This window comes from Callorhinus ursinus, unplaced genomic scaffold, assembly GCF_003265705.2.
Source record: "Callorhinus ursinus isolate GAN/ISIS: 27379988/994484 unplaced genomic scaffold, GSC_fseal_2.0 scaffold14, whole genome shotgun sequence".
NCBI lineage: Eukaryota > Metazoa > Chordata > Mammalia > Carnivora > Otariidae > Callorhinus > Callorhinus ursinus.
In genome coordinates, this window is record NW_027397076.1 from 45,655,416 (window position 1) to 45,675,120 (window position 19,705).

The window sequence follows — 19,705 nt, forward strand, 5'->3', positions numbered from 1 at the left end:
GGAGGATGCGGGGGCAGGGAGGGGACGCCCCACCCCCTCCGCGGGGGTGAGCCTTTGGCTTCAGGGCTCAGAGGAGCAGGAGTCCAGCCCGGAGAAGAGGCTGCTGTGGGCTGAGCTTCCCTGCCCCTGGAGTGTAGTATGAAACCCCCGAGTCCCAGGGAGGGAGAAGGGAGGGGAGAAGGACGGGCAGCCGGTGGCTGGGCAGCCCTTTACCGCAGTTGGCCTCGTCACTGTTGTCCTGGCAGTCATTGTCCCCATCACAGATGAAGGCAGGGTTGGTGCAGATGCCCGTTGAACACTGGAACTGTCCCGGGCGGCACTTGAACTCGGCTGCCAGGAGGGGAGCCTCAGAGTCAGAAGGGCTGGGGCTGGGCACGGCCACTCAGAGCCTCAGGGGTCGGGCTGCCCCCAGCCAGGACCTTCTTGCCACCCCTGCTCTGGGCACTTACGACAGTCCGGGGGCTCGTCTGAGTGGTCTCCACAGTCGTCCTCTGTGTCACACTTCCACCAGAAGGGGATGCACTTGTCGTTCTTGCACACAAACTGGAGGGCAGGTGGGGGCAAGAGGGGTTGGTGGGGGTCTGGGGGACTCGGGAGGATTTCTTCTGAGGGGCTGGGATGTTTCAAAGAAGTGGGAAGGTCATGGTATTTTGTGGGGGAGCTGAGCTGGATGGAAGGTTGGGATGTGAGGAGTGCAGGAAGGCCAGGTGATGGGGTATCTGTGGGGGGGTCAGTGTGGGGGGTACTGGGGAGGGAGGGCCAGGGTTAGGGTGTGGGGGTGTTTGTGTGAGGTGACGGGTATAAAAGTATTGCTGTGGGGAGACAAGAGGTAGGCAAGAAATGTGGGGGCGTTAGCGTGGAAAAAACCAGATGGCGTGAGGACATTAGAGCGGGTGTTGGGGTCTGAGGAGGAGTGGGGGTACTGGTGTGGGGGGTTGGGGGAGCGAGGCATTGGTGAATGGGGGTCGGGGGAAGAGCCTCACCTGGCTTGCTGTGCAGTTGGACACACAGGTGCGCCCATCGCTGCCCAGGTAGAAGTTGGTGGGACAGGCACATTTGTGGCCCCCCCCGGGGGACAGGAGGCACAGGTTGCTGCAGCCACCATTGTTGACCTTGCAGGGGTGATTGGGCACTGCCGGAGAGAAAGTGGCTAAAGCGCAGCCGACTGGGCCCACTGTATGGGCCGGGCTCCCTGAGCCACGGGCCTCCGGCAGAGTGAGGCCGGCGCTCCCTGGTGCCACACTTTCTGGTCTTCTGAAGGCTGCCTAGCCCACTCTATCCTGGCAGAGGTAGGATGGATCCAAATCCTACTCGCTTAGGAGGAGGCTGAAGCCAGAGAAAGGAGAGGACTCTTCTTGAGGTCCCAGGATCAGGCCAGCCCTGAAACCTCGTACACTGCCTCCCCTGGGCCCGCCCTCAGCTACGGCCTGCCTGCCTTTGGGGTCCCACCTCGGTGGTCCGCACCCTCAGGGGCTTGTTGCTACGAGACTCCGTGGCCGGCCCTGGGCTGAGCTGTAACTCCTGAAAGCCAGATCTTAGCCTGTCTACAGGCCCCCTAATCTCCCAGTGTCTGGCAAGCACGTCTCAGGCAATGCTGGAGATGGGGTGGGCTACAACCACTCCTGCTGGGCCCCATCCTCCCATAGGGGCCCCTGGTGCCAGGCTCACCCTTCATCTGCTCCCCACCACTCCCCACCGCCGCCCCCCCCCCCCCCCCCGCCCTGGCCCCGGCTACTCACCATCTGGCTGGCGCAAGGCGTGGAAGACATGCAGGTCCATGGGCCGGTGCAGGGTGCTGATGAGGAGTGTCTTGTTGGTGCCTGTGGTCTTGTGGGCTCGGTTGATGGACTTGGTCTCCCAGTCGGTCCAGTAGACGTAGTCCTCAAACAGGGTCAGTGCAAAGATGTGTGGGATGTCCTGGCTCAGCACTGCAGACCGGGGAGGGAATAGGCCCGGCAGCCGGTCAGCATCTTCCCTACAGGACGCCCTTAAGCCCACAACAACCCCTTGAGGTGGGCGCTTGCCCTGCTTCTGGATGGTTAAATGGCTTCCCAAGGTTGTGCAGTTAAGTGGCAGACTTGGAACTCGACCTTGGGCCTCTGACAACAGGTTCCTACTCTGTAATATTGTATGATTCCCTGTACCGAAGTAACCCACCCCCAGGCCTCCCACCCTCACCTTTCTCAGAGCCCCCCGAACTGTGCATAAGAAGGGACCTCTCTTTCTCCTTCCCGAGGCTGTAGTTGGTGGCCTCATGCCTGGGCTTGTCCAGGGCCGTAGGCTGGGATGCTCTGGACACCGCATACCCCTGGTGGGTGATGTCCTCAGACCATGCCCTCTGACTTTTAATCCTATGCTCTTGCCCCAGTGGCCTGATCCTCCGGAGCCTCAGACCCCCAGCCCCCAGGTCTGCTGTGCGCAGGCAGCCTCACTGACCGACATGGCGATTAGAGCCGTCCAGGCTGGCAAACTCAATGTAGTCCTCACGGGCATCAGCCCAGTAGATGCGCTCGGTGACGTAGTCCAGTGTCAGGCCGTTGGGCCATGTGATCTTGGTGTCCACGATGACACTGCGGCCAGACCCATCCATGCCTATCCGGCCGATCAGTGAGTGGTCACCCCAGTCTGTCCAGTATAGGTACCTGGCAGGTGGGCGGGCAGTGAGCCCCAAGAGATCCTGCGACTGGTCCCACCGGGAGTCCACAGGGAGGCTGGGCCTGGATGCCTGAGCACACCGCTGGCTTTCAGGGGCTCCCCCAACCCTCTTTACCCACGTACCCGTTCTGGACGTCCACCACCAGAGCCCTGGGCTCACGGAGGCCAGAGCTGACCAGCACTGTACGGTAGGCCCCGTTGAGCTTGGACACCTCGATGGTGTCCCGGCCTTTGTCACACCAGTACAGGTTGCCGCCCACCCAGTCCACAGCCAGTCCGTCCGGGTTGCTGAGGCCTGTCCGATGCAGCACCTGTGGGCGGGGGCAGGGAAGGAAGAGCTCTGGGTGACCTGGGGCGGGACCCTCAGTCTTTCTGGGGCCCAGCTTCCCCCAGGTGTGAAGTGAAGCAGAGCTCCGTCCTCCAGCTTGGCAGGGAGGACAACGGATGGAAAAGGCCCAGCCCTGGGCCTCGTGTCAGCGGAGGCTCTAGGACAGGGGTCTCCAGGTGAGAGAGACCGTACCCCAAGCTCCACAGTGCCTGGGGCATGCATTTAGGAGAGGCCAGCCCTAAGGGGGACGCTACCGATGACTAGGAAAAGAGCAGGAGGAATCCCCCAGACCTCGCTTTCTGAGCTTGGAGGGGAGAGAGAAGCCAGGACATGCAGAGTTGTGCAGTGACCCGTGGGGAAGGGGAGATGGCCTTGCAAAAGAGCCCTCTGGGGAGGGACACCGGGGCTGGATCTCTGCCTCATCCCGCCCCCCCCCGCCCCCATCTCTCCCACCCCTACACTGGTCTGTCTGCTGATGAGTGGACTGCCCTGGCCTCACCTGCACGTTGCTCCCGTTAAGGTGCATTCTTCGGATCATGCTGCCCTGGGTCGTCACGTCCGTCCAGTAAATCATCTGCTCTCGGTAGTCAAAGTCCAAGGCGACAGCGTTGTTCAGGCCCTGGATATGTGGGGTGGGGGAGAAGGAGGCCCACAGATCAGGACATGCGTGGCTGGAGAAGTCAGCAGGGGTGGCGAACATGGGCCCAAGTGGGGAGGATGAGGGGGCTGTACAGGGCAGGGTACGCGGCTCTGGGCCTGGGGAGACTGGCGGGGTGAGGAGGGCCGGGCCCGGCACCTGCTTAAGCAGCGTGTAGTTGGAGCCATCCAGGTTGAGCTTGCGCAGATAGTACCGGTTGGCAAAGATCAGGAACGGCTCCTCATCTGTAGAGAGAGCGTCCTGGCTCAGCCTGGCTCAGCTGCGGCACGTGCCAGCACCCCCGACCCCCAGCTGTGCGAGCCATCGGATGCCCTCCAGGTGCCCATCTCACCAGTCACGGCTTTGCAGCTGTGGGGGTCGCCACCGCGGGGGGCGTAGCCCTCCACGCACAGACACTTGTAGCTGCCGTGCGTGTTGATGCAGCGCTGACTGCAGGGGAACGTGGAGCTGCACTCGTCCACGTCAGCACACGTCCGGCCGTCGTCCTTCAGGCGGAAGCCGGGGCGGCAGCGGCACTGCAGGCACAGAGAGCCTTGGGCTGGGCATGGGCAGGGGTCGGGGCCTTCCCTGTCCCCCCCACCCAGCCTCTGGAGACTGGGGCTCCGGCTCCCTCCACCCCGGGGCGGCTGGCTCTGCTGGGGAAACCGAGGCTGGCAGGGTGGGCAGGCAGCAAGCAGGGACTGAGCTGCCCCGTGCCAGCAGTCTGGCTCTCACACGGCGGTGGCCCATGACCGCCCTGCTTCTATCCCCAGAGGACGATGCTTAGGCCTCATCTTATGTGGCCCGTGAGCATTATCTGACGGAGCTGATCACGCTCCTCCTCCGAGGCTTTCTTCACTTGGCTGCTCTCCCACCCCAGCCGCTGCCCCTTCTCAGGCTCCTCTGCCGGCCGCCCTCACCCCCCGCCCCAGCCTCGGTGTGGCTGAGCACAGGGCTCAGGCCTTGGGCCTCCCCTCTTTTCCATCTACACTCACTCCCTTGGGGATCTTCTCCGGGCTCACGGATTTAAATGCTGTCTCTACGGTGAAAACTCCCAGATTTGGTGCTGCCGTCAGGCCTCGCCCTTGAGCTGGGTACCCTACCTCTGGCACCCCCTGACATCTGCACATCCCTCCTTCTCCCGCAGCCCTTGGTGGCTCTACCTTCCAAAGAGAGGCAGGACCCCACCAAGCACAGGCTTCGCTTCTGTTCCCCACTGGGGCCTCGGCGCCTAGAACACTGCCCAGCAGCCTAGGTGCCCAGTGCGCCCTCGGTGAACGAACGAATGAATGAGCCAACGAATGAATGACTAGGGGGTGGGGAACGGAGCTCCTGCCGGCCTTGGGGGTGTGGGAGCTCCCACTCCGGGGTGGGGCACACCTTGAAGCCAATCTTGAGGTCCTCGCAGTCCTGGCTGCAGCCACTGAGCTTGCGGCTGAGACACTCGTTGACGTGGCAGCCGCGCTCGTCTGAGCCGTCCCCGCAGTCGTCCTGCCCGTTGCAGAGCAGAGCCTCGGCCACACAGCGCCCACTGCTGCACAGGAACTGCGAGGAGCCGTTGGTCGGGTGCTCTGGGGGGGGGGGGGCGGGGTGAGGGGATGAGGCTGGAGGCTCCGGCGGGGCCCAGGTACAGGGAGGGCAGGGCACACCCCTGCTGCCACCCCCACTCGGCCCCCCCATCCCCCCTGCAGGCCGGCCCGCCCGCCGGGGGCCCAGCACCCTCACCACACTCGGGGGACTCGTCGGAGCCGTCCGCGCAGTCCCGGTCGTGGTCGCACACGAAGTGCTTGGGGATGCACTGGCGATTCTGGCACATGAATTCGCGGTCGTCGCACGTGCTGTTGTACACTGCGGACGGAGACGGGCGGACGTGGCCCCTCAGCCCCCACCTGACCAGCCGCTGCCTGTCCCTGGGACCTTCGTGGGGTCCGAGTGCACAGACAACAGCCGTCTGGGTTGTAGTCAGGGCTCTGCCACTAACCACCTGAGTGACGCCGGCTGAAGCGCCGCCCCTCCTTGGCCTCAGTTTCCCCTTCTGCAGAGTGAGACTGTGGCCACCTGCCACCCACCCCACTCCTCACCCCCCCCCCCACGCCACTCACAGCAGCCAGCTGTGATGCTCTCATCAGCACCGTCCGCACAGTCCTTGTCACCGTCACAGAGCCAGCGCTCGGGGACACACACGTGGGTGCCGGGGCAGGAGAAGGAGGAGGGGCCACATGTCTTGCCTTCTGTTGGGGGGACAGGGAGCCGCCAAGAGATTCAGGAGCAGGCACAGCGGGCCGGGCGGTCGGCGTGACATCCCCACACTCATGCCGCCCCTCCGGTAGGAGGGTGTGTGGGTGTGTGGGTGGGGTGGGGGCGTCTGTCCCTCAGGAGCCCCTCCCTGAGCTGACCACAGCCACCCCTCACCACAGTGAGCCGCCTCGTCTGAGCCGTCCCCGCAGTCGTCACTGCCGTCACACAGCCACTGCTTGGAGATGCAGCGATGGTTCTGGCACTCAAACTGGGCCTCCGAGCAGAACTTGTCTGGGGCGGTTGGAAACCAAAGTGAGATGGGGGAGGGGACGGCAGGTCACTCTGCTGGGCAGGCAGGTGGAGGACGGCCGGGAGAGACCCAAGGCATCCCTTTGTGGGGGCTCAGCATGAGCTAGACAGGGGAGCCCTGGGTGCCCTTCTCCCAAGGGGACACTTCCCGGGAGGGAACTGAAAGGTGGACTGGGACTCCAGTGGCCATAGTGGGTGGGCGCCGTGGTGGGTCACTCACTGCAGTGGGTCTCATCCTCGCCGTGTTCACAGTCGTCCTCCTTGTCACACGTCCAGCTCATGGGGATGCAGCGCCCGCTGGGGCAGGCGAAGTAATTCAGGGGGCATCTGGGGCGCTTCACTCCTGGGGGGAGAGGGAGGCATGAGGGCACTGGCGCCCTGGAGGGCCCGCCGCCCTCCGCACACCTGGCCCGAGGCGGGACCTGGGCAGTCGCGCTCGTCGCTGTAGTCCCCGCAGTCGTTGGCACCGTCACACACCCAGCTGGGGGCGTAGCAGAGGGAGGTCCGCTCACAGGGCTGGAAGCGCACTCCTTTCACCCCCAGGCGGAAGTAGCTGCTGCAGTCGGTGGCGCCTGGTAGGGGCAGGGATGCAGGTGACACCCGGTTCCCTCCACACTCCCTCCCCCGGAGCTGCCCTTGGTGTTTTAGAAAGTGGCCTGGTACCCTTCAGGGGAGGAGATGCTGACCGCCCCTTCTACTCACGCCACCCCAGAGCCCAGGCCTGGAGGCAGGGGGCAGGAGCACACAGGCTGTGAGGGGGGCTGAGGCCGCCAAGCGAGCAGGCCAGACAGGAGGCGAGGGAGCAGGACTAGGAGGCACCGGGGAGGGGTGTCACTCACTGCAGTTCATCTCGTCAGAGGCGTCCTCGCAGTCCACAAACTGGTTGCAGCGGCTGGAGTTACCAATGCAGGTGCCGTCCCGGCAGCGGAACTCGCCCACGCCGCAGGCCGTCTCTAGAACAGCACCCACCCCAAGACCATCAGGCCAGAGTACCCCCCGCCATGGGGGCCAGGAGACCCCAGGCACCCCCGCAGAGCACGCTGAAGCAGACCCCGTGGGGCCTGGGGAGGTGGGGTGGGGCGGAAGTGGGGTCCCACTCACTGTTGCAGGGAATCTCGTCCGAGCCGTCCCCGCAGTCATCCGCCCCATTGCACCAGAGCATGTTGGACACACAGCGTCCGTTGTTGCATTGGCGGAAGGTCTTCTTGCAGCGGCGCGAGTCTGCGGAAGGGAGGTGGGGGGAGCGGGCCACCAGTCAGCAGCAGCTCCCGGTGGGACCTCACTCGTCTGTTCCCTTGACAACCTGCTCAGCCCTGCTCTGGGCCTGGCCCAGGGTTAGTGGTGCTTCTGCCCTTCACGACCTCCCCAGACTCCTCAGCCACGGAGTGGGTTATGGAGCTTTTGTTCCCCTCACTCTCACACCCAGCCCTGCTGGAGGCAGAGGCTGGGGAGCCTGGAGGCCAGGGGGAAGGGAGGAAGGCGGGGCGCTGAGGCTGCAGGAGGCGCCTTACTACAGTAGGATGGCTTCTCGTCAGACTTGTCCTTGCAGTGGGAGACACCATCACAAGTCAGGCTGAAGTTGATGCATTCGCCGTTGGCACACTCGAACTCATCTTGTGCCCGGCAGGAGGAGTTCACAGCTGGAGGGGGTGTGGAGGGAGCCTCATGAGCCAGGGCCCTGGGGCCTCGAACGCCTCTCCCCCTCTGCCCCCCGGAACTCAGGTCATCCTCAGTTTCTCCTTGGTGAAACTATTTGGGGGGCCAGGCTGTTGGAGTCTGGGAGGCGATGGTCCCCAGTGTGTGCCCAGGGTCCCCCACCAGTGTGCCCCGTCTCTCACCGCGGCAGGTGAGGTCCTCTTGGAGGATGCGGCCCCCTCGGCAAGAGCAGTTGACATGGCCTTGGTGAGTCAGCAGACACAGGTCCTGGCAGCCCCCATTGTTGACACGGCAAGGGGAGAGCTCGCCTGGAACAGGGACGGACGACAATGGGCTAGGAGTGTCCCCGGCTGTGCACACACAGGATGCCCACACCCACTCACATAGCTTCAGGGAGCTTCCTAGCCCCAGCCCTGGCACAGCGGCACCTAGCTGGGGGAGCAGAAATGGTGCTATGGGAGGGCCAGGGGGAGTGTTTGGGGTGGGCCTGGGGTGGAGGGGGGTTGCTCTTAGGGGGATGATGTGGGCTTCATTGTGTGCTTGGGGAGATTCAAGTCTAAGGAGCATCGTGGTGGGGCCCGGGAGTATGTGTGAGAGGCCTGGGAAAGCTATGGATCTGGGTGGGGGCCACTGGGCAAGGCAGATCCAGGGTGGGAGTGTCTCTGTGCACACGCATGTACACGCACACGTGCACGCAGAGCACGGGCAGAGCCTGGGATGTGTGTGATCAGCTCTGGGGGCACATGTGATTCTGGGTGGGAGAAGGACTAGGGCATGTGCTGGGGTGTCTAAGGATTCAGGTGAGACCAGTGGTGGGGTAGTATGAATGTGCGTACGTGTGTGTGTGTGTGCACGCGTGCAAAGATGTCTTGAGGGAGCTGGAGTAGAGGAGTGTTAGGTGTTTTGGAGTTTCTTGGGGGTGAAGGTGTGTACAAGTGTATGTCTGCACATGGAGGCTCTGGGAGAACGAGACCAGGGCGTAGTGTGTACGTGTGTGTGTGTGCGTGTGTGTGGACATGCTGGCACTGTGGACAGGAGAGCAAGGCTGGTGGCAGTGGCCCCACTCACAGCTGTTGGTGTCATTGGCCACGGCGATGATGCCCATGGGCTGCTGGGGGATGTCCACGCGCAGCAGCTTCATGTCGCTGCCCACGTACTTGTTGGCCCGCTGCACGGCTCGCCGCACCCAGTCGGTCCAGAAGATGTGCTCCCCGTACACAGCCAGCCCGAAGGGGTGGACTGGCTCCGACTTCAGGATCACCTGTGGCAACAGCACAGGGCCCATCGCGGGCAGGCTCGGGCCTCTCCCCAAGCCCACCCCACTGCAGCTGGCCCCACGGGCAAGGGTCTCCGGACATGGTCCAGAACGGGAAGGACCCAAAGAGGCATCTTGCCGTTTCCACACTGAACTGACGAGGAAGCCGAGCCTGCACAGGATGAGGGCCACACGCGGCCACACAGCTAAGTGGCAATGTTTGTGCCTCATTCTCCTCCAGAATCTTCCCACCAGGGGGCCTCCCTTTCTGCCTGGGCCATCTCCTTCTTGGCTGACCAGCCGTCCCCTGACCCCAGCCCACCTCGAGCCCCCTGCTCCGTTGGCGGCCCCAGACTCACATAGCGGTGAGAGCCGTCATACTCGCACCGCTCGATCTTGTCCAGGGTGGCATCGGAGAAGTAGAGCTTCTCGGCACGGTGGTCGATGGCCAGGCCGTTGGGGGTGCGGATGTCCTTCTCGATGAGAGTCAGGACATTGGCTCCCGACAGGGCTGCCCGCATGATGCTGGGGTGCTGCTCGTTCCAGTTGGTCCAGAACATCAGGCTGGGGGAAGGGAGGGCCACGGGGATCAGGAGTCAAAGCCGGGGAGTCTGTCGTGGAGGGCCCGGGCGAGGGCCAGGAATTGACCAGAACCCAAGGGTCAGCCAGGGTGTGACCCAGATGCCAGCACCCCAGGCAGCCTCACAGCCACCAAGGCCAACACAGCCCTGGCGCCCAGAGGGGCCCCAGCTGCTGCAGGGTCTCTGTGTGGGTATGCGCACGTATTTCTCAGCGTCTGGGAAATGACCATCGGCTTTTACTGAGAGACGGTGTAGCCAAGTAAGGCAGGTTCTGGGTTCCGATCGGAGCGCTGCCACTTACCAGTGAGGAACCGGCAGGGATAATACTACTACCTGCCTCGTAGAATGATTGAAGGATTAAGAGTTAATGTTCATCTAATGATGTCACATGACTATTTCCCATTCTTTTATTCTTAACTGCTTTTCGCCCAGCATCCAGGACACCCCTGTGAGTGTCTCGTGTATGCCAGTGCCAGGGACACACAGATCCTACCCTCAAGAAGTTCTTGAAAAGCACCCTCTCCATAATTTCAGGCTTTTGCCTATTTGGAGTCCGAGCCCCAGCTCTGCTCCTTACTAGCTCTGACCTTGAACCAGCCTCTTGTCTCTGCACCTCGGCCCCTCTCAGTAAAGGAGGTGGTGGGACCTGGCCATGATGGGTTCCTTTTGCAGGGTGGTGAGGCTCCAGAGATGGGTGTGCGTCACTTTAGGGCTGCGCAGGTGCTACACTAGGTGTGACAGTGTGATCCCCAGACCACCTGCTTTGGATCTTGACCCCTGGGTCCTCTGTCCCAGAGATTCATACTCAGTTAGGTCTGGGGCGGGGCTGGGGAACCAGCACTTTCCAAGCACTCCCCAGACACGCTGCATGTGCCCCGGAGTTTGAGAAGCACCTAGCGACAGAAGAGTCAGCTCTGCTTTCCCGCTTGCTCACAGGACTGCCCCTGCCTCCCGCCCCGATGTTTCCATGTCCTGCTGCTCTGGACACAGAGTTGTCTTCTAGCTGGTGGAACTGTCTCCTCAAACCTCTCCAGGTCTCTCTCTCTCTTTTGAAAAGTAATCTCTACACCCAATGTGGGCTTTGAACTCACAACCCCGAGATCAAGAGTCACATGCTCTACCGACTGAGCCAGCTGGGTGTCCCCAAGGTCTCTCTCTTTTTAACACACCCTCTCCCCCACAAGTCTCTCCAGTGCGTCTGAGCTATAACCGCCTAATGCTATGCTCAGGAAGGAAAAGGACACTCCCTTCCACTCTGGGAGGTGCTGGCTGCTCCCAAGCCACCGGGAGCTCAGGAAGCTGAGGCTCTGATTTTGAAGGCCCTCATCCTGGGGGAAGTGCGGGGGGGCGGTTCTGGATAGCTCTTGGAATCAGGATGGGAGTTCGGATGGTGGCATGATGCCATCAAGGATGGTGGCATCTCTCTGTGGCCTCCACAGGAGAAAATGGGTGCTGCTAGAGTCAGCCTCCTGGCGTTGTTGGTCCCCAGCCAGGGACTTCCATACCCTCAGGTAGGGCCCAATTGACTCTGTGGTAGGAAGTGGCTTTCCTTTTACCGTGACAAACTGTTACATGTGGAAGAAGGACATGTACCACAGCTGAGGGTTCCAGGCTTGGTAAAACCACGCCCCAAGAAGGTGCTGGGGTGGAGGTGGGGGAGGGCCGGGACGAGGGGCTTTCCTGAGGGCCAGCTGTAGGGTAGGCTCAGCAGGAGTCCCTGTCCCCTTCATCTGGGTGCACACTGCCCCCCCCACCCCACCAGCACTCGCTCCTTCTGGCCAAGAGAGGGCCTCTCCCAGACAGTTCAGCTCTTTCTCCTGCACCCTGCCCTGGCTTCAGTTCACCCGGGTCATCCTCCAGACCCCAGCTCAGGTGCTGCCTCCTTGAGGACGCGTTCCTTGATATCCAGCTGGGTCAGGTCCTGTTACACACTCATAAAGCTCCCCGAAGCCTCACAGTTAACATCAAATAGGCCTGAGGTAGAGCCAAGGTCCATCTCTTCCTTCCCTGGCTCCTCAGCACATCGTTGGTTCTCAAAAGCCATTTGCTGAGTGAATGATGGAATCCCCTGGGCTCAGAGCAAAGGAACCTGGTGGGCAGCCATGAGGGAGCTTCTAGAAGCCACAGTGCTCCATCACCTCTGGATTGGGGGTGGGAGGCAGGCAGGGGTACCCAGCAGCACCACCTCTTCATGGAGGCTCTAGGCCCAGAAGCGACAGGCCCTGGGGCCAGCCCAAGACAGGTAAAGTCGCCAAGGGTCACAGAGGAAAGAGAGGATCTTTGTCATGAGCCATGTATGTGCAGGCCAGGGTGAGGCAGACCAGGGAGAGGGCCCTTGTGCCGGTCTGCAGGGCCAGGCAGGCCGGGCTGAGGCTGGACTTGAGTGACATCAGGGTAAGGAATCTAGGTTCGGTACACTCCCTGTTTCTAAGTAGCTGTTTTGGGGTTTTGTTTGTCCCTTAGTTTCCTAGCAAAGCTTTGGGAAAACATTCCAAGGGTTGCTGAGTTCTGGGGAAAACAGTTTTGCTTTCACGTGGGCCAGGATTTCTAAGGTGAGGGGGTGGTTCACCAGAGGCCCACACGTTGGAAATGGAGGGGGTGCTGGCCCTGCAGGAGAGCGGAGCAGGTGGAGACCTGGGGGGTATTTCCTCCCAAGTCCTCTTGACTCGTGCTCTGGACTCCCTCACAACCTGAGCCCAGCCTCATGGGCCATCTGCATGCCTGCTCCTGCCCATGGGGACTCCTTGACTGGGCATGGGGAGGCCCCTCACAGTCCTTCCCTGCCTAGAGCACACTTCCTCCTCCAGCAGTTGCTCAAAGCATTGCCCTGTGTCCGGGCTGCCCTTCCCTGGCCTTCCCATGTCTAGGCCCAGGGCCACAGCATGGCCTCTGGGATGCCTCTTGGTCATCACACAACGTCCTATACCGGGCTCTGCGCTTCCCAGCACTATGGTTTCTCTCCCCAGCTAGGTGGTTTAAATGGGCCCAGATGAAGGCTTCCATACAGCAAGTGTTCAGTGAACAATCTTTGCCTGAAGCTTGGCGTGCCAGAAACACAGAGGACCTACTACGTACCTTGACCATGGCTCTATGATGAATGAATCAATTCATCATTGAGCCAGAATTGTCCCTCAGAGTCCCCCTGATCCTCCCCTTGGTTCAGGCACCGGAAATATTATTGTCATATTACAGATGAGGAAACTGAAGCTCAGACAGTTCATATAGCTGGTCCAAGGTCACAAAGCAAGGAGGTAGCGGATCTCGGGGGACAGTCAGCCTCTCCTACCGCTACACCCCCACCCGGGGCTGCCTGGGGCAGCTCCTGCCACCCTGTGGCCTAGCCCTCCCCGCTCCCTACTCCCTGCACCCAGCAGCTCACTTCTGGCACTCATCCAGCACAAAGGCCCGTGGGTGGTCGTCTCCTGACATGGTAATGACCGTCTCACGCTCGAAGGCCCCTGGGCGGGTCTGGTCGACTGTGTGGCGGGTGATGGTGGATGTTGTGTAGCTTGTCCAGTAGAGGGTGTCCCAGCCACGGTGATAGGCCAGGCCTTCCACAGAGCCCACATCTGCAAGGGGAGAGGAGCCATCGTGGGTCGGGATGGGGCCAGGGAGCAGAGCCGAAGGGGGATGACGGCCTGGAGCACCCACTCCTCTGGCATATGTGGGGCTGTATGGGGATGTGTGGGAGCTGGGGGGCACGTGGAAGCGCAGCCTGGGCACCCCCACCCCACCCCCCGTCCTTCCCTATTTTCTATGCAAATGATCCATGGTGCATCTCCCTGACCCCTCTTCCTGCGTCTCCCCACAGCCGGGGAGAAATGGCTTTATGGATTTTGGTAAATCACACCCGACTTGGGCTGTCCTGGGAGCTTCCAGCTGAACAAGACCTGAACCGGATTGTTCGTAAACATCCTAAACTCTGGTTAAAGAATTAAGTGCACGATGACTAGTGCAACCATAGCCCAAGAGAAAAAGCCTCGGGTTTTCGTGGCTTCTAGCTGTATGACGCTGCGCTTGCCAGAAGGCTGCAGCATTAGAAGTACTGTAGCTTAAACAATGGTCCGAAGGGAGGGGACAGTTCTTGCCAGTCTCTCCTGATCAAGCTACGGTTGAAGAGTATCTGGTTTAGCTTTGGACACATTTTTAGACAGGCGCATTCTGCGTGGAGTGGGACATGTCCAGAGGAGGCTCAACGGACATATGTATACCACCGCTGGATACCAGCATCTAGTTCTGTGACTGGCAGGTCTTTGTGGACAGGATGAATGAAGGAATGAGCAAATGAGTGAGTCAAAGGACCAGGGGTTATCCAGCCAGAAGAGAAAACCGTAGCGGAACAAAACAGCGCTTTGCAAAGATCCGAACAGCTGTTCTAGGCTGCTATCTCTAGCTCTCAGTACTCTCTGTGGAGCATGCACACGTCCTGTGCTGAGCTAAGCTGTCACACCTGCCCTTCAGGTGACCCTCTCTCTCTATGCACACGAGACATCTGAGGCTTGGACAGCGGAGGAAACTGGCCCAAGTGCCTGAAATCCTGTGTCTGGGGTTGAACCCAGACTCTCTCTGCAGCCTGTGCCGTGAGTCCCGGCCACAGAGAGCAGAGCTTTGGCTTATTCTGTGCCACCTGGGGGCAAACTAGGGCCAGAGGATGAAGGAAGAGGGGAGGCGACTCCGACTCCAAATGAGGAGAAACTTTCCAAGTAACTATAATGGGTGCAGTGTGGTTAGCTGGCGAATTGTCAGGGATGCAGTCACAGCTGGGATTCAGATCTGGGGCACGGTGGGCGGGCTGAGGGCTTTTCTCCCCTCAGGCGGTGCCGGTCCTCCCCAGAGCCCTCTACCCTCCCCTTCCCGGGGAGGATCAGGGTCTGGGCTCACTTTCCACAATGGTGGTCCTCTCCGAGCCATCGTCATTGATCTGCTGGATGTTCCCGAAGTGGATGTCGCTGAAGAAGATGCGGTTGGGGGTGCCCGGGGAGGTGCCTGCTCGGTAGTCGAAGGCCAGAGCGATGACATTCTTCATGTGCTCAGGATCCTCGAAGGGCTGCACGGGCGCGTTGAGGTTGCGCTCGTCAGACAGGTGGATGCTCTTGAGGATGGTGCGCTCTGAGTAAAGCAGGTAGCCGGCGTACTCGCGGCACGATGCCCCGTCTTCAGCCAGCATCCCGTGGGCACAGGCACAGGCCCGCTGCCCACCGCCCCGGTACAGGCACAGCTGCTGGCACCCACCATTAGCCACCGCGCACACGTTGGTGCCTGGTGGGAGGGCGCGGGGAAGGAGATGGTCACAGAGGGTAGGGCCCACCTTGGGCAAAGGCTCACTGGTGCCTCCAACCTCTCGGCTGGTGGAGACTCTGGCTGGGGCACCACTGGGCCTCAGCACAGGCAGCCCTCCCGGCCTCTGTGCTCGGCACCCGGACCAGTCCTAGAGCTCCTCAGCCTCTCTTCCCCACTCTCGGCTCTCTGGGGCTGCTGCAAAGTGCCCCTGTGGGTCCTGCATCTCTCCCAGCCCCTCTCACTCCGGGGGATCACTCCCAGGCCAGGGGGCCCCCCCGTGTGCCTCTCCTGCCTGGCCCAGGGCCCCAGCCTCACCTTTCTGGCGGTCCCGGTTGAAGACTTTGATGTCTTTGAGCTGGACACCGATGCCCGTTCTCAGCGGCACAGACTCTGTAGCATTGTCCTTACTCCCACGTTTGATGGAGCCATTGGCATGAGTCCTGGCGGGGGGAGGGAAGGGCTAGGCCGTGAGCAGGGCCTTGACGGAGGCCAGGAGGGCGGGAATGGATGACGGAGGAGAAGACCAGGGTAGAAGCCCTCACCTGTCACTCCAGTAGATGAAGTCCTCAAACACAGACACGGAGAACATGTCCATGTTATTGCTGGACAGAACCACCTCACGGTTCTCGCCCGTCTCCAGGTCAATCCGCTCAATCTTGTCTGTCCGAGCGTCACACCAGTATAGCTTCCCATCCTATAGCCAGAGGCACCCACCTCACCTCCAATGCCCAGTGCTCCCCGTCAGCCCCAGTGTCCTGGGCCACAGGGCGTGTCCCACTCACTCCTGCCTCCCGTGTCTTCTCTTTCTTCCTCCATATCCTCCCCGCCCTCTGACCTGCCGATCTGACAACCTCTAGGCATGGCTTCAGTCCTCGCTTCTGCGTGACGGCCCCCCTACCCTCTCTGGGGTGGGAGGAGTCCCACTCTGGGTCGGGAGCTGGGCCAGAAGACCCCGTGACTACCTGGGTCCATATCTCCCCACCGAATAGGGCCTCATCACAGGGAGAGTCAACGGGGAGCAGAGCACAGGGTAAGGGGAGCCTCCCCGCCCAGAGCATGGGGTCCGGATGTCCCATGGGCTCCAGGGCCAAGCCTGCACCCAAACCTGGTAGTCCACCGAGATGCCATTGGGCCAGCTGATGCTGACATTAACCAGCACGACTCGCTCAGTACCATCTAGCCGAGACCGCTCAATACGTGGATACTGGCCCCACTCAGTCCAGAACAGATACCTGTGGGGCGGAGGAGGTAGGAGTTGGGGGTCAGTCCCCAGACCATGGAGGAGAGAGGGTCTCGTCAGTGCAGGCTGTGGAGAGTGACCGGGCCAGACCCGAGCCAGGGTTGGGAACTGGGCAGCCTGTCCAGCTTCTCACCCCTTCTCTGGGTGGACAGTGATGGCCCGGGGCTTATCCAGACCCTGGGAGATGACCACGTAGCGGAAAGAACCATTGAGCCGGGCGACCTCGATGACATCAAAGCCCTGGTCAGTCCAGTAGATGTTGCCTGAGGAGGAAGCGGGTGGAGATCAGGGGGACTGGGTGGGAACGAACGCATGTACCCGGTCCCTCTCCAGCCTCTAGATCCCTGCTGCTTCCCCATCTATTCTGGCTTACTCCTCCTCGGACGGCTTCTGAGATCCCACATGCCCCCACCAGGGCTCTGCCTCACCTGGAGGCCCCCAGTCCACCCAGGACCCTCTCATGGCTCACCTGCGATCCAGTCCACGGCGATGCCCTCCACGCGGCCAATGCCATTGGTCACCACATCCTCGCGCCATGTCTGGTCTCGCTTAGCCCGGCTAATGGTGCTTAGGCCCATGTCCACCCAGTAAATGGTGTCATTTTCTGTAGGTAGAGGGGCCAACGTGAGGATGTCCCGCAAGGTGGGGGAAAAGTGGGGGGGGGGGGGGAGAAAAAAAGGTGGGAAAAAGGGGGGGGGGAGTACTGGGGGGGAGGAGGCGTGGGAGGGAAGACGGAGCCTGAGGGGGAGGGTAGCTGTGTTGTCTCCCCCTCCTGCTATGGTCAGGCAGCCTCTCACTGGGCTCCCACACCACCGCCAAGGTAATGTCCCACTCCCTCCTGCCACCAAATCACTCACCAGCATGGAAATCAATGCCGACAGCCAGGGACGTCCCCGACACTGGGACCAGGGCATCTGACTTGTCATTGGGATCCAAGGGGATTCCCCGGATTCCCTCATGCACAGAGTACAGGAGAAAGGAACCCACACCTGAAACACAAGGACACTCAGGCACGGGCCTCACTGACACCCGTTTAAGCTTGGGGTCTGTCACTCTCAAACCTATTGTTCTCTGCTTCTTTTTGGTATCTTCTCCCAGCCATCACTCCTCCCCGCTCAACACACAGATACACTCACCTTAGCCTGAGGCCTGCAGCTTGGGCTGGGAGGTCATCTGGCTGATGGGGTGTGGGGGGTGGGAAAGGAGAGAAGCTCTGGGGAAGCACCTGCAAGACTGCTAGCGCCCACTAGAGGGCAGAAGAGACCTGGATTTCTCTCTCCTGAAGGGGGCCCTTTAGTCCTGCTTCACTCAAGGCAACACTGCACCCTCAAAAGCTGTTAGGGAGAACCTGGGGAGGTTCAGACAAGACAATGGAACTAGATGACTCCTCAATGAAGACTTCCATCTTGGGTTGCTCTTCGTCCTCCCCAGTCTGGCCTGTGCCATCCATACCCTCTCTCAAACACCTAGAACTCAACATCCCTGATTCCTCACTCCTGAGCCAGTCTCATTCTGTTTTCCCATTTCTTCTTTTTTTTTTAAAGATTTTAAAAAATTACTCATTTGAGAGAGAGAGAGACAGAGAGCGAGAGAGAGCAGGACTCAGGGGGAGGGGCAGAGGGAGAGGGAGAAGCAGACTCCCCACTGAACAGGGAGCCTGATTCGGGACTCGATCCCGAATCCCCAGGACTATGACCTGAGCCAAAGGCAGACGCTTAACCGACTGAGCCACCCAGGCGCCCCTCTGTTTTCCCATTCCTTATGTGGCACCACTATCAACATGAGCCAGAATCCTCCACTGCCTTTATCCCTTGCTACAGTGTGCCCCGGATGAATCCCCCAGTAGGCTCTGGTTTCTCAGCCTCCGTGAAAAAAAGGATTCGTGGTCAAGGGAGTTTGGAGCAACCCCAAACAGAGTTTTCTCTTGAGAAAATATCTCAGTGCAGATCTGCATATTCAAGACTCTGAGAAGTTCTGCAGCAAAAAACACTTAAACTTTGTTCAACCCAGTGCTTCTTTCTGTAACATCTACCCACATCAAAGAGGGAGGTTCCCAGAGCGCACTTTGGGAAGTGCTGTCCTGGGGCAAATTCATAAATCAGTCAGCAAGTTCTTGTGAAATGTCTGAGTCTCACCCCTTCTCTTCAGCCCAGCTGCTAAGCCCCATCTCCTCACACCGGGATCACGCTAATAGCCTCCTAACTGGTCTAACTGCCTCGGTTTCTCCCTCCCCCACCCAGCCGGCTCTCTGCCGCCAGGTTAATCTGCCCCAAACACCACTTTCCAGGCACTCCTTGCTGAGAAGCCACAGGAGGCCCGCCCTACCCCACAGCCCATCACCTACGATCCGCCCCCCACACTCTGCCCGCCCCTCGGGCTTGGTGCCTGGGGCAGGGGGCTGCACACATCCTCCTCTTGCTCTGGACCCCGTGCCTCACTTGTCCTCTCTCCTTTGATCCACGCGCTCAAATCCTGCTTGTCCTACAGAACCCAGCTCACAGCACACCTCTTCCATGAAGCCCGCCCTGGCGCTGCCTGCCGACATCTCTGTCTCCAAAACCCTCCTGCAGGCACTGGAGAGCCTCCTCACAGTCCAGTTTCCCCTCCGGGTTAGCCCCCTCTCAGGTTAAGACTGTGGCACAGGGACAGGGACTTCTGCCCCCTGGCTTCCCTGGCAGCACCCGACATGGTGGGGGCTTACTAAGCACCTAACCCAGGAGGCACTTAATAATATGTGATAAATTCAGCCCTGTCCCCAGGGTGAGAGGCAGCAGGTGGGGCGGGAGGGTGGGGGGAGGGGTCAGGGCCGGCGCGGGGGGGGGGGGGGGCGGCTGGGCGGTTTGGGCACCGACCCTCGCAGGCTTGCTGGCCGCTCCGGAGGCTGTAGCCGGCGGTGCACATGCAGGAGCGGGTCGACTCGGATGTGGGCAGGCAGAGCTGGGAGCAGTCACCGTTGTTGACGCTGCAGGCGTTGGTGCCCTCGTGGTCTGGGGGTGGGTGGGAGGCACAGAGAAAGAAAGGGTTGAGGTGGCCCTCCTTGGGACCTCAGTGTCAGGCTTGCGCTGCCCGGGGACAGGACGGTCACTGCCTTCACCCTGGACCTTGTGGGGGTTACCACCCAACCCCCACCCAGGTCTTTTGTCCCGGCAGGCCCCTGGCTCTTGTGACCAGGGTGGCTGTCAGCACGTATGGCTACCTTTGTGAGAATGAGAAAGAGGAGCCCCTTTGGGTGCTGAGCAGAGTCTAACCCGTGCTCATTCCCATTCACCTCCTTGCCCAGGGATTCCTCTCTGTACCCCAGCCCCTGCCTGTGGCCCTGGCCCCAGTCTCACCCAACTGGATGCTCTCGTCGTAGACCTTCATGTGCATCACCAGGGTGGTGCTGTTCCGCAGGACCACGGACTCCGAGCCGTCAGCCTTGTTGCACGTGCCCATCTTCTCTGACACCTGATCTGCCCACCACAGCTTGTCCCCTGGGTAGGCAGGAGGGGATGAGACCCCGGGGAGGGTCCCACCCCCAGCCCAG

The 19,705-nt window shown here is 61.0% G+C and overlaps 1 protein-coding gene across 1 annotated transcript in view; it reads right to left on the bottom strand.

Annotated features, from left to right (window-relative positions):
- The window catches only part of LRP1 (LDL receptor related protein 1), an 80,554-nt gene that overhangs the window by 11,773 nt on the left and 49,076 nt on the right, over window positions 1-19,705 (bottom strand). Inside the window, exons 33-63 of the mRNA XM_025882925.2 lie at window positions 19,512-19,652; window positions 19,032-19,166; window positions 17,037-17,168; window positions 16,649-16,783; window positions 16,313-16,442; window positions 16,045-16,171; window positions 15,482-15,633; window positions 15,255-15,379; window positions 14,541-14,918; window positions 13,039-13,228; window positions 9,438-9,642; window positions 8,892-9,084; window positions 8,006-8,131; window positions 7,679-7,807; window positions 7,269-7,388; window positions 7,007-7,120; window positions 6,590-6,739; window positions 6,388-6,510; window positions 6,033-6,149; window positions 5,723-5,851; window positions 5,266-5,468; window positions 5,001-5,231; window positions 3,973-4,156; window positions 3,780-3,865; window positions 3,483-3,602; window positions 2,779-2,966; window positions 2,437-2,642; window positions 1,740-1,928; window positions 984-1,132; window positions 450-543; window positions 214-330 (exon numbers count right to left, since the gene is read on the bottom strand). Coding sequence (XP_025738710.1) covers window positions 214-330; window positions 450-543; window positions 984-1,132; window positions 1,740-1,928; window positions 2,437-2,642; window positions 2,779-2,966; window positions 3,483-3,602; window positions 3,780-3,865; window positions 3,973-4,156; window positions 5,001-5,231; window positions 5,266-5,468; window positions 5,723-5,851; window positions 6,033-6,149; window positions 6,388-6,510; window positions 6,590-6,739; window positions 7,007-7,120; window positions 7,269-7,388; window positions 7,679-7,807; window positions 8,006-8,131; window positions 8,892-9,084; window positions 9,438-9,642; window positions 13,039-13,228; window positions 14,541-14,918; window positions 15,255-15,379; window positions 15,482-15,633; window positions 16,045-16,171; window positions 16,313-16,442; window positions 16,649-16,783; window positions 17,037-17,168; window positions 19,032-19,166; window positions 19,512-19,652 — 4,818 coding nt within the window. The remainder of the gene's footprint in view (window positions 1-213; window positions 331-449; window positions 544-983; window positions 1,133-1,739; window positions 1,929-2,436; window positions 2,643-2,778; window positions 2,967-3,482; window positions 3,603-3,779; window positions 3,866-3,972; window positions 4,157-5,000; window positions 5,232-5,265; window positions 5,469-5,722; window positions 5,852-6,032; window positions 6,150-6,387; window positions 6,511-6,589; window positions 6,740-7,006; window positions 7,121-7,268; window positions 7,389-7,678; window positions 7,808-8,005; window positions 8,132-8,891; window positions 9,085-9,437; window positions 9,643-13,038; window positions 13,229-14,540; window positions 14,919-15,254; window positions 15,380-15,481; window positions 15,634-16,044; window positions 16,172-16,312; window positions 16,443-16,648; window positions 16,784-17,036; window positions 17,169-19,031; window positions 19,167-19,511; window positions 19,653-19,705) is intronic.